Genomic DNA, 11,469 nt, shown 5'->3' with positions numbered 1-11,469 from the left:
AAAAATGATGAAGTGAGGGGAAAAGAGAAAGAGTGAGGAAAGAAAATTAAACTGTCTCTTGCACTGTATAAGGAATGACTTTATGATTGGTCAATAGGAAACCTTTGCTGAACATAAGCAAAAGATATGTATACTTTTCAATGCTTTCTTCTTAAAATCTGCTCCCTGTTGTGCAAATCCTATCTTCTCAAAATAATGTAGCATTTTGGGAAAAAGAATGCAAACCAGTAATCCAGCACTGGAGGCCAGGATTGAGAAAATCTCCACAGCCACCAAATATTTCCCCTTGGTGCTCAGATAGGTTGGCACAAAGGAAAACTAAATGCTGCAAAAGACCAACATGCCAAAGGTGATCAACTTGGCTTCATTGAAACTGTCCTGTAATTTCCTGGCAAGGAAAGCCACTGTGAAATTGCTCATGGACAAGACGCCTAAAAAAACTTAGGACAGAGTAGAACATGATGATGTTCATCATTATATTTCATGATAATGTTCTCAGCCACTGAGTTCATGTCAAGATCTGGGAGGGAAGGAGAGGTGTCCAGCCAGACATCACAGAGGCTGGCTTGGATAAAAAAGCAGGAAACAACAGTGGAGGTGGCCATTTCCCACCCCTGCACCTTATGAGGGTGATGGGATGAAAAGAATGGCCTCTCCTGATGATCTATACATGAAGCAGCCCTATGGAATGCTCTATATCATGCACTAACCTCTTGTTAGGTACAACAATCAGGTCATATTCCAAAATTCCTATCCGGTCCTGAAGCGACCTGCTACTTTTGCACTTGACTCATCGGCAGGAAGTTTACTGGACCTCCCAATAGGCCTGCTGGTGGATGGGCCTGCCTATGGGTACCCAAGAAGACTGGCTCTCCATTGCAAGGGAAGTGGGCAAAGACTATATGTCTGCACAGCTATTAGGCACATGAATGGAGAGGCACCATCTTGCTGTTCCAAAATTAGTGGAAGAGAGAAGCAAGTGCTATGTTGATTCAGCATCTGGTGGAAAGAACTGAGAGTCATAGGAATATGCAGGAGAGAGGAACATAGCCATCCTAAATTTAATTGTCATCTTCCAAAGCCATAGAAATTATGTGCTAGTTCCTTGAAAAAGGACCAACAGATGTTGGTTCCAATATTAATCAGGACATAGAAGCATCTGTGTCACTTGCAAGACTTGCTATCCTATCCTATATGATCTACACATAATAGAAACCTGAGACAATGATCCTTATTCAGTCATTATGCTACTCAATTCTGTGATCATGCTTACAGGGTAATGGCAAGTTCCAAATACTTCTTTATAGCATTGTTCACTTTTACACCACCGGTTCTGAAGAAAAGAGGTCCCTGCTCCTGTGCAGAACTATCCTCTCCAGATCAAATGCTATAAGAAACAATGAAAAGTGGGACAGCAACTGAAATCCAGTCGAAAGTTGCAACTAGAGGAGGGCCAATAAATCAATTGATCTTACGCAGGAGTTGACTAGAGTCTAATGAGCTTCTGTCAGAGAGGCAAAGGTTCAGAGGGCTAGATTATGATACAGTGGTACCTCGCTAGACGATTGCCTCGCAGGATGAGGAAATCACTAGAGGATAGCACTTCGCAAAACAGCTTTCCTATGGGTGATTTTCGCTGGACGATGTTTCAGTCCGTGCTTTGCAAGATGAGTTTTTTCGGGACCGTTTTTCACAGTACAACTATTTTTTTTTAATTTTATTTTCAAAACTATTGGGTAATGGGGAAGGAATACAAAAGGCAAAGGGCAGTGGGGGGATGGAAAGAGGGTTTTGAGAATAAGAAAACATCAAATGCATAATCATTCAATCTTTCATATCAAGTATATAAACATCTAATCTATTCATGTTCCAATAAAGGTTCATCTTTCTTCTTCTTTTTCTTCTTCTTCTTTTGACTATTTTGTCTATGTATTAACCTCTTTAGCTTTCAACTTATACGTGTAATACAGCTTAAATCTATGTTATTCCCACAGCATCAGAACACCAAGACCAATTGTGAAATATATCCCCTCTTTCACCCTCCTTTTTTCTTGAGAATACACTCAACAAACCCAAAATAATATAAATTCTGCTCTCCCCTCCCCTTTCCTCCCTGTGCTTGTTTTGTTTCTGCGACTCTTTTTTCTTCCATATTTTAAAAGGGGGAACAATATCATTCAAAGTTTGCTTTTCAACCTCAATTTTCCTATCTGCTATCGCTACATCGCTTACTGGGTGGCCCTCCATCCCTTGTATATTATCTGATATCTTCATCAATACAGCCGGTTCTGAGATCTCTTTTTGGTGTAATTTAACCTCCGCTACCTTCCCTCCCCTAGAGCCTCCAATCACGTCTTCCATCTGGTCAATATAATAATTTACCTGCATGAATTTTTGCAACAGTGACATCTGAAAAGAGGTTTTCCAGTCTAGCCACCGATCTGTAATTTTCTCAGGGGGAGGTTCCATTTTCTGTTTCCACTATTTTCACTTAAAATTCCCTCTCCCCTTTACCCCAATACACATCCAATATTTCTAATATTTCACCTTGCAACTATACAACTAGTTGCACAGTACAACTATTTTGACAGCTTCACTAAACGGGTGTTTTCGGGACCATTTTTCGCAAGATGCCGATTTTGACAGCTGATCGAGGGTTCATGAAATGGTTTCCCTATGGGCGATCTTCACTGAATGACAACAATTCTTCCCCATTGGAACGCATTCAACGGATTTCAATGCATTCCAGTGGGGAATCATGCTTCGCTAAACGATGTTTTCACAAGATAGCGATTTTAACAGAACGGATTAACATCATTTAGCGAGGCACCACTGTATGTCATGACACATGTTATCATGCTTTTTTTAAGGCTAGAGAAGGGGAGCTGAACTATGTAGTATATTCCCTGGAAACCATCTCCTAGCTCCAGTGTATCAATATCGTGTTGCCAAAACTGCTTCCAGCATGCAAAATCAGTTCTGGAGGGATGTATTTTCAGAGTAAGAGGAACATTCACTCTTTTTTCTCTTTGCATAGCCTTTCTCCTTACAAAGAAGGAGAATTTTGCTTTCTTTTTCTGCTCTGTAGTTGTGAGTGCCGAAGAATCTGATGTCACATGAAAAGTATACAGGCTCAAAGTTTCTGCTCAGGAAAATTACCTTCCTTAGCCAATTTTCAAAGAGAAACTCAATTAATGAGGATTTGATAGACAGGGTGTGAAGGAGGGCACTTTTTGAAAGCAGTGTGTCCATGATTCATCATCCTTTATTAAAAGAAGACCAAAGACATTCTTCTTAAAGATTTCTCCTTATTAGCTGCTCCTTATTATTCAAATCTGACCTTGCCAATATAATGTAGCATTTTGGGAAAAAGATCAAAACCAGCAATCCAGCACTGGAGGCGAGGATGGAGAAGATCTCCACAGCCACCATATATTTCCCCTTGGTGCTCAGATAGGTGGGCACAAAGGAAAACCAAACACTGCAAAAGACCAACATGCTGAAGGTGATCAGCTTGGCTTCATTGAAACTGTCTGGTAATTTCCTGGCAAGGAAAGCCACAAGGAAACTGCTCATGGACAAGACGCCTAAAAAGCCTAAGACAGAGTAGAACATGATAGTGGATCCATCATTACATTTCACAATTATCTGGTCAGCCATTGAGTTCATGTCAAGATCTGGGAAGGGCGGAGAGGTGGCCAGCCAGACAGCACAAAGGCTGGCCTGGATCAAAGAGCAGAAAATAACAATGGAGGTGACCATTTTCCATCCCATCCATTTCCTCATCCTGGACCCTGGTTTGGTGGCCAAGAAAGCACAAACCACCATGATGGTTTTGGCTAAAACACAAGCAACTGCCACTGAGAAGATGAGTCCAAAAGCTGTTTGCTGAAGGAGACAGGCCACTTTTCCAGGCTGTCCAATGAAGAGCAGAACACAAAGGAAGGAGAGCATCAGGGAGACGAGGAGGGTGTAAGAAAGGTTCCGGTTGTTGGCTTTGACTATTGGAGTGTCCTTGTACTTAGTGAATATCCCAAGTACCAACGCTGTGATGAGAAAAAGAAGAAAAGCAGAGCTAGCTAGACTGATCCCCAAAGGTTCTTCAAAAGACAAGAAGCTTACATCTTTGAGAAGGCAATCATTTCTCTCCTTGTTTGGATACTGACCTTCTTGGCAATGGAAACAATTATCCATGTCTAGAAAAGAAATACTGGGTTTAAAATATTTATTGCACTATTAGAAATAAGTTTAAAATATTTATTGTACTGTAATAAATTAGGCTGAATATTAAAATGAATCAGGGCTTTAAACTTTTTACTGCTGACACAGAGATATCCTTCTTTAAGCATACCTATGCAAATTCAAATGCTTTTCCAGGCATGCACAGCTGTGAAATGAAACAGTTCTTGGGGATGCCCGTATTAAAGCGCATAATATGGTGTTAAGGACACAATTCAAATGCCTTTTTTCAGTTCCTCAGCCTTGCCTTCAGCAGCTTTTGTACAAGTGTGACATTTTTGACTCTACACTTTAGACAAGTAACTGTATGTCAAGGTATTTGGACATTCACAAACATAATGGCATGAAGCATTCCTAAAATTCAGTCTTTACACTGCATTTACATGAGATAGGCTATTTTTGGTAAAAACAAACAAAAACTTAAAACTGCAAAGTGGAAAGATTTACCATATGAAACCATACACAAATACTACCCATCGCCATCTCACAACGGGGAAAAACTACTTGGTTAACAGAAAAATACATTTTAATATAAGGATGCTCCCTTCAGTTTGGCACTGTTAAGCCCCATCTTTAGTATCATGTCCAGTTCTGGACATCACGCTTTAAGAATGTTAGCAACAACTGGAACAAGTTTAGAGGAGAGTAGCAAGGATAATCAGTGGACTGGAAACCAAACCGTATGAGGAAAGACCTAGAGAAGTGGGCATGTTTAGACTTCAGAAAAGAAGACTGAGTGGTGATATGATAGCATTCTTGAAATACTTGAAAGTTGTCTGTTCAACACTTTGTACCTGTTAGAGCAAAATGACAATGGAACCAATGACCTCAGTGAGCACCCCAACATTGGAGGCAGTCAAGAGAAAATTGGACACCTATCTGTTAGAAATGCTTTTATTTGGATCCCTGTAATGAACATGGGCTGGATTTGATGACCTTGTAGATCTTTCCAACTCCACTCTTCTATGAGTCTATGATTCTAAATAATCATCTAATAATGTCCTCAAGAAGAAAGAAGTCAACCACTGAAAAAGTGAAAAGATGAGCATTTACATTAATATTAGGAACAACAAATATCACTCGGCTTGGGAGATGCAGTCCTGGAGATAGCTTGAACCCAAGTTGTTTGGGGCTTTTTAGGTTAAAATCAGCACTTTTGAATTGTGCCCAGAAATGGATCAAAAGTCAGTAGATCTGCTGTAAGAGGGGAGTTGTATGAAACCTGTGACCAGTTCAAGTTAGCAATCTGGCTGCCACATTTTGGACCCACTGAAGTTTCCACACATTTTCCAGAACGGAGGAAAGAAGATATGGTTACATGCCTACAGTACAATCACTATGTAGAGGGGAAAGAATCTATAGAGACCTCTGGGTAGTGTGGGCGGCATATAAATTGAAATAATAATAATAATAATAATAATAATAATAATAATAATAATAATAATAATAATAATAATAATAATAATAATAATAATAATAATAATAATAATAATAATAATAATAATAATAATAATAATAATAATAATAATAATAATAATAATAATAATAATATAGGTGGACCTGCTTACCATTCTGGTTGGTAATTTCCCCCTCTGGACATGGAAAGCAATCATAACAACAAAATGGCTTCCTTTCTTTCTCGATCTTCCTGTAACCCGCGGGGCAATTGCCATTACAGAGAGAAAGGGGCTGTACCTGTTCAAAAAGGCAAAAGGAGAATATGTTGTCTTTTGCATGTCAATTATCATCCTGTTTTCTGAGACACTGTCCTATTTTGCTTTCTCCACAGCAGAGTTGGGATGCCTCCATTTGGAATTTAGGAAGGGAGACGAGATTGTATGAAGCTGGAAGTCTTTCTTAGCACATCTTGGCTAAATGGACTGTGCTGGGCAACCTCACTCAGTGTCAGCAAGGAGAAGCTGATTGGCTGGGGGTGAGCCAATCATGACTCAGCTGGTGGGTTTAAAGGAAGAAAAACGGAGTCTGAGAAGGAGACAGTTGGCAGTGGAGAGGGGGGGGTTGGGGGGCAGCTGATCCATGGCTTGCCAGCAGAGTAGTGTGGATTTCCATTCCTGTCTTTTTTGTCCTTTTGGGAGTCATGTATTCGTATTTCCTTACTATTACCTTAAAATGTTTACCTCAGGAAATAGTCAAACTGATCTTAACACTTGTTTCTGTGTCCAGGCTAAGCTTTTACAAAAACTCCTTACTTTACCCTAAATTTTTACAATAAATTCAGGAGTCTATTGCATTAATGGTAGTTAGCTCAGCCAGCCTTTCAGCAATTCTCTTACCACTTTTACCTCAAACTTTTACCTCAGAAAACTGCTCTGCTGGCTTAAGCTTTCTTTTTCCAGTGTCTCCTTACGTTACCCAAAAGGTTTACCTCAGGAGAACGTTGCTTAATTAACTTGGTCCTCCTCCAGCCTGATTCTCCTACCATTTACCTTAAAATGGTACCTCAAAGAATCGTGTTAGCTGACAGGGCATCAAACCTTTTTGAAATAACTTCCTGAGTTAGAATTGCTAGCCACCAGATCTATAAATCCACTTAGGATTTGCCCAAGACCACTTCAGGAGCACCAAAATCGTCTTCAGATCTTTGGATTCTGCTCCTCTACTTTGGATTTTTCTTAGACCTCTCCTGGCTTTTTTTTTTTTTTTTAAAAAAAAACTTCTTCTGGATATTTCACATCCTGTTGCTGTCACCAAAATATGTGACCAGGCCACTTGGCTAATCACTTTTCCAATTCTCAAGTACCTTTGCTGGGCTATTTGTAACCCCGAAATATAAGAGCTAAACGGATTCCATTGTAAAAAAAACAATCATGTACTTTATTTTATGAAGCATAATGGTTACGTGGCAGAATTCTTAATCATGCAGTTTCTTGTGTCTTAAAGAATCAACTTTCTAATTAATAACAAGTTCTTTGTGAACAATGTAACTACGATGGACAATTCTCTTCTGGAAACCCACACTAATATGCTGCTAAATTATATATCAGCTTCCTTCTACCCCCCCCCCCTCCACTGCCAACTCTCTCCATCTCAGACTCCCTTTTTCTTCCCTTGAACCAACCTGGGGAATTGTGATTGGCTCAGCCCTGGCCAATCAGCTTCTCCTTGCTGACACTGAGTAAGGCTGCATGTCACAGAATTCAGACACATTTAAGCTAGATAAAATTGGAATAGAAAAATATCTGAAAATTTTATTTCTCACACCCCAATTTTTTAAATCTTGAGTTCTCTTCTTGGTGACTGGCCAATCTAACCTGCTCTCAAGGCAAAGCAAGGAATGTTGACTCATAAGTGTTCCTGAAATGAATTTTGGCATGAGGAATTTTCAACGGGACAAAGATCTAAGAAACTGTGGGTAAGAGGTCAGCACTATATCTCAACAATGAATTATATCCTGAACGCAAGGAAGAGGACTCATAGAGCCATATACTTGTGTTGAACCTTACCTGGTTAAACCTGCTTGGCCATATAATAGCTTCTTCACAAATAGTGAATGTTTCTTCTTGATAAGCCATGGGGTCTGTTCCTCCAACTTTGACTTTAAAGAAAGACTGGTTTGGGAAAGTGACCCAGTTGATAATGTCAAATCCTGCCTCTAATTCTCCATGTTGGTTGAAGGAGATTTTTGCTCCAGCTCCATTATTAAAAGAAATGCTTCGCAAAAAGTGGTTGAGCTGAATTGGAACACGAAAGATGATACAAGGTGTGACAAAAAAAGAGATAGAAATACACAGGGAGAATCGGTTATGATGATCTTTCCTACTTGTGAGGTTTAGGTCGTAAGCCTATTAATGTTTTAGAAATTCTGCTTAAAAATTGCTTTCAATAAGGCTTGATATGATGTACTCTAGTATCCGTAACTGAGCCACAGAAGGATAATACTATGGGACCAAAAGCAAAACCCAGCTATAGAACAGTTAGGGACTTATTTATTTTTATTTATTAGTTTTATTTATATGCCACATTTCCCTCAACAAGGGACCCAAAGTGGCTTATATCGGGATATCATATTTCTTACTACAAAATGTTAAACATTAGAAGTACCTTTCCAAACACTGCCAATAAAAATGTGTAAATGTCGGTTCATGATGACAATGACGAAGTCGCTACAAAGCCCACAGGGCTTTGCGTGGCGTAAGTGAGCCTTGCCCCCTTCCATGGATGGCGCGAGACTTACTGGGTCGGAATGTGATGGAATTGAAGAGCTGGAGAATGCCCCCAGCTATATATATAAAGGGTGTTCTCCTCGTTAACTGTTCTCTTCTTTCGAACCCGCCCGCCCCTTTTTCTAGTGTGAGTTTTTCTCGTGCTTTTTAAAGGGGCCGGATAGGAATTTTTGACCTTTATCCTGATTGGCTTTTGGATGGGGGGATTTTTTGCCTATCCCACACTGGTCAGGGCTGTTGGCAATTTTATGGTGGAAAGTTTGGTCACACTGGCGGGTAGTGTGGAAAAAACAGGTATTGCTCGGTGAATCCCACTTTAAGATCAGGTAAGCTAACAGTGCATCGGATTTCCCAGGACTGCGAATCGTGCGATTCAGTACCTGGGTGGGAAAGATGCGCTGGGCCACTTCCAGACCAACAGTCATCAATTAAAGATGGCTCGAGGTCTAGGGGTGTTTTATTAGCGGCCAGCCGGGTTCCTGCTGTCATGAAGACTGCGAGAACCTGAGGCCAGGGACTCACCTGTATGATGACTGATTTATCTGTTTCCACACTACAGCAGGACCCCCTTTGCCAATTGATTGGCAACAAATTTTTATTTGAAATGATTATCAAGGGCCGCCCCTATGGAGGATTTTTGTTTAAGGTTAGTTTTGAAGCCCATAGGAACGCATTAATGGCGTTTTAATGCGTTTCTATGGGCTTTTTAATATCGCTTAGCAATGAAATTGCTTAGCAGCGATTTTTGCTGCACGGATTAACATCGCTAAGCGAGGCACCACTGTAGAAGGAAGCTGATGTACTGTCATTCACAATATTATACGCTACAAGGCATAACTGGCAACAGTGTGGCCCATGATTTAATCCATATCTAACTGTCTAGCATCTTTATTCCGGGGTTGCGGGGCAAAAATATCCTGCAACTATGGGAAGGAACAATTTAATTCTAAAGATGTACATCACTGATTATTTTATACTCCCAGTATGATTATCCTTCTTTCCTTCCTTCCCATGTTGTTCTGGATGTGATAAGGTCTTTCTCAATAGCTGCTCCTAGGCTTTCGAATGCACTGCCCCAAAGTTGAGTTGCCTCCCTCCCTCTTGGCCCTCTCTCATAAGGAAAAGTCCTTTTTAGGTAGGCTTTTAAACAGTAAGTGGGATTCTAGAGAATGCTGCATTTAACAAATTTAGTTATGCTTTTAAAATGGTTTTCAATCTTGGTTTAAAATTGATGGATGGATGGATGGATGGATGGATGGATGGATGGATGGATGGATGGATGGATGGATGGATGGATGGATGGATGGATGGATGGATGGATGGATGGATTTAAATAGTTTTTGTATTGTATTGTAAACCAGTTGCATTATATAGTTTTATTTTTGTGAGTGGCCTTGGGTCTTTCATGGGGTGAAAAGCAGCATATAAATAATATGAACAAGTAAATAAATGAATATACACTAGCAAAATTTCTCACCCTTGGGAATTTTTCTTATTTCAAAATCTCAGGTCTCCCAAACGAGACTTCTCCCAGCACCTTCAAGACCTCCTGATTACCCAGGAAAACACAAGCCTCATCACCTTTTTTCTTACTTTTTAAATTTTTGCCTCTTGCTTCTTCCAAACTTTGCTGTGCTTAATACTTTTTCTGGGGAATCCAGCACAAGAAAGATAGTATCCTGCACAGGAATTCTAACAATTCTGCACAACTTGGCTTTTTTTGCTACACTTTCCTAAAATGCCAACACAATAATCCTGTGTGTATTGACATTTTTTCTCTGGAAAGATGACTACAAAACCTCTGAGAAGTCCCTCAAAATTTCCCATTAGATATTTAAAGAAAAAAAATAAACTAAAATAAAAGTACAAACATGAGAATTAAGAAAACATTACATTTAAAAATAAGTACTGCAGGATAAATAATACATTTCTAATGAAGAAAAAACAAAACAAAACAAAAAACCCAGCCAAAAATATGTGAAAAGTAGTTGGCAGAATCCTTTGCTGGCCATTATCTGTTACTGAAAGGGCAGGAGACAGGGGTGAACGTATCCAATGATGGGTGTAATGTGCAGTTAGCCCTTGGTAGAACATGAACTTCTGCTTCACCCTTGGATTTCTTTTCCTTTTCTACCCCCTTGTTTGTCTCAACATTCATTACTTTGTGCATTCAAGAACTTACCTGCCATGGTTGCTTCATCAGAACTTTCAGTCTTGATTCATCCAGCTTTCTTTGGTGTTTCGACTGAAAGGAATGCATCTCCTGCAAAGCGTGTGCCAAAGCATAGATGGCATTGTAGATGCTGTAGCTTTGACTAGTCATTTTTGTTTCAAAAACAGATGTAGGCAGAGACTCCAACTTCTCTTTCCCACTACAGACTGGCCAAGATGGGCTGTCTCTCCCGGAGGTGGAGAATAAACATTGGAATGCTTGTTCCCAGAAGATTCGGATAAAGCCATCATCCTTTTCCAAGACAGGATTCCAGGTCTGAAGAAAATTCTGAAATCTTGGTACAGGCTCATAATGAACAAAAAAGGATAGAGAACCGTGGATAAAGTTCATGTCTGAACTTCTTTCAAAGGGAAGGGAGGTAAAGTCCATTTCAAGGGTCATAATCCAGACTTTCCCGTCTGTCTTCATTGAATTATTCTCATCATTTGAGAGATAGGGAAGCATTCTCAAAAGCGTCATGGTATGGATCTGACCATGAAGGATCACTACAGTAGCAGTACTGCTCATGATAGCATTGTAAGATCTGCTCCCCTCTGCTATCATGTCAGCAATATTATTGGAATAGGAGAGTAGTGGGGTTTTTTCTATGAAAGCAAAGCAGATGCCTTCCTGGGCAAATTTGGGGAGTATCTCATTGTTGAACCTCTCTCCATTATCATCATTCATTTTCACCACCCCAATCCATGTCCATCTAAAATGCAGCAACAGTTGAAGAATACCTTTATACTGATCGTCCACATTTGGGAACACCTGGTGATAGAAATTAACCTGGGGGTTTTCTTTTACCGATGGAGCAGATCCATAGATGAACTA

General features: G+C 39.9%; 1 protein-coding gene across 1 annotated transcript in view; it reads right to left on the bottom strand.

The window, feature by feature from the left end:
* Positions 1-3,294: 3,294 nt before the first annotated feature.
* Positions 3,295-11,469, bottom strand: part of LOC110070453 (vomeronasal type-2 receptor 26-like) — an 11,786-nt gene continuing 3,611 nt past the window's right edge. The window contains exons 2-5 of the mRNA XM_078378794.1: positions 10,606-11,466; positions 7,704-7,931; positions 5,808-5,934; positions 3,295-4,196 (exon numbers count right to left, since the gene is read on the bottom strand). Of these exons, the coding sequence (XP_078234920.1) occupies positions 3,295-4,196; positions 5,808-5,934; positions 7,704-7,931; positions 10,606-11,466 (2,118 nt within the window). The remainder of the gene's footprint in view (positions 4,197-5,807; positions 5,935-7,703; positions 7,932-10,605; positions 11,467-11,469) is intronic.

This window comes from Pogona vitticeps, chromosome 6 (assembly GCF_051106095.1).
Source record: "Pogona vitticeps strain Pit_001003342236 chromosome 6, PviZW2.1, whole genome shotgun sequence".
Lineage (NCBI taxonomy): Eukaryota > Metazoa > Chordata > Lepidosauria > Squamata > Agamidae > Pogona > Pogona vitticeps.
Note: the sequence above shows the minus strand (reverse complement) of the source record. Positions and strands in the feature narration are given on the sequence as shown.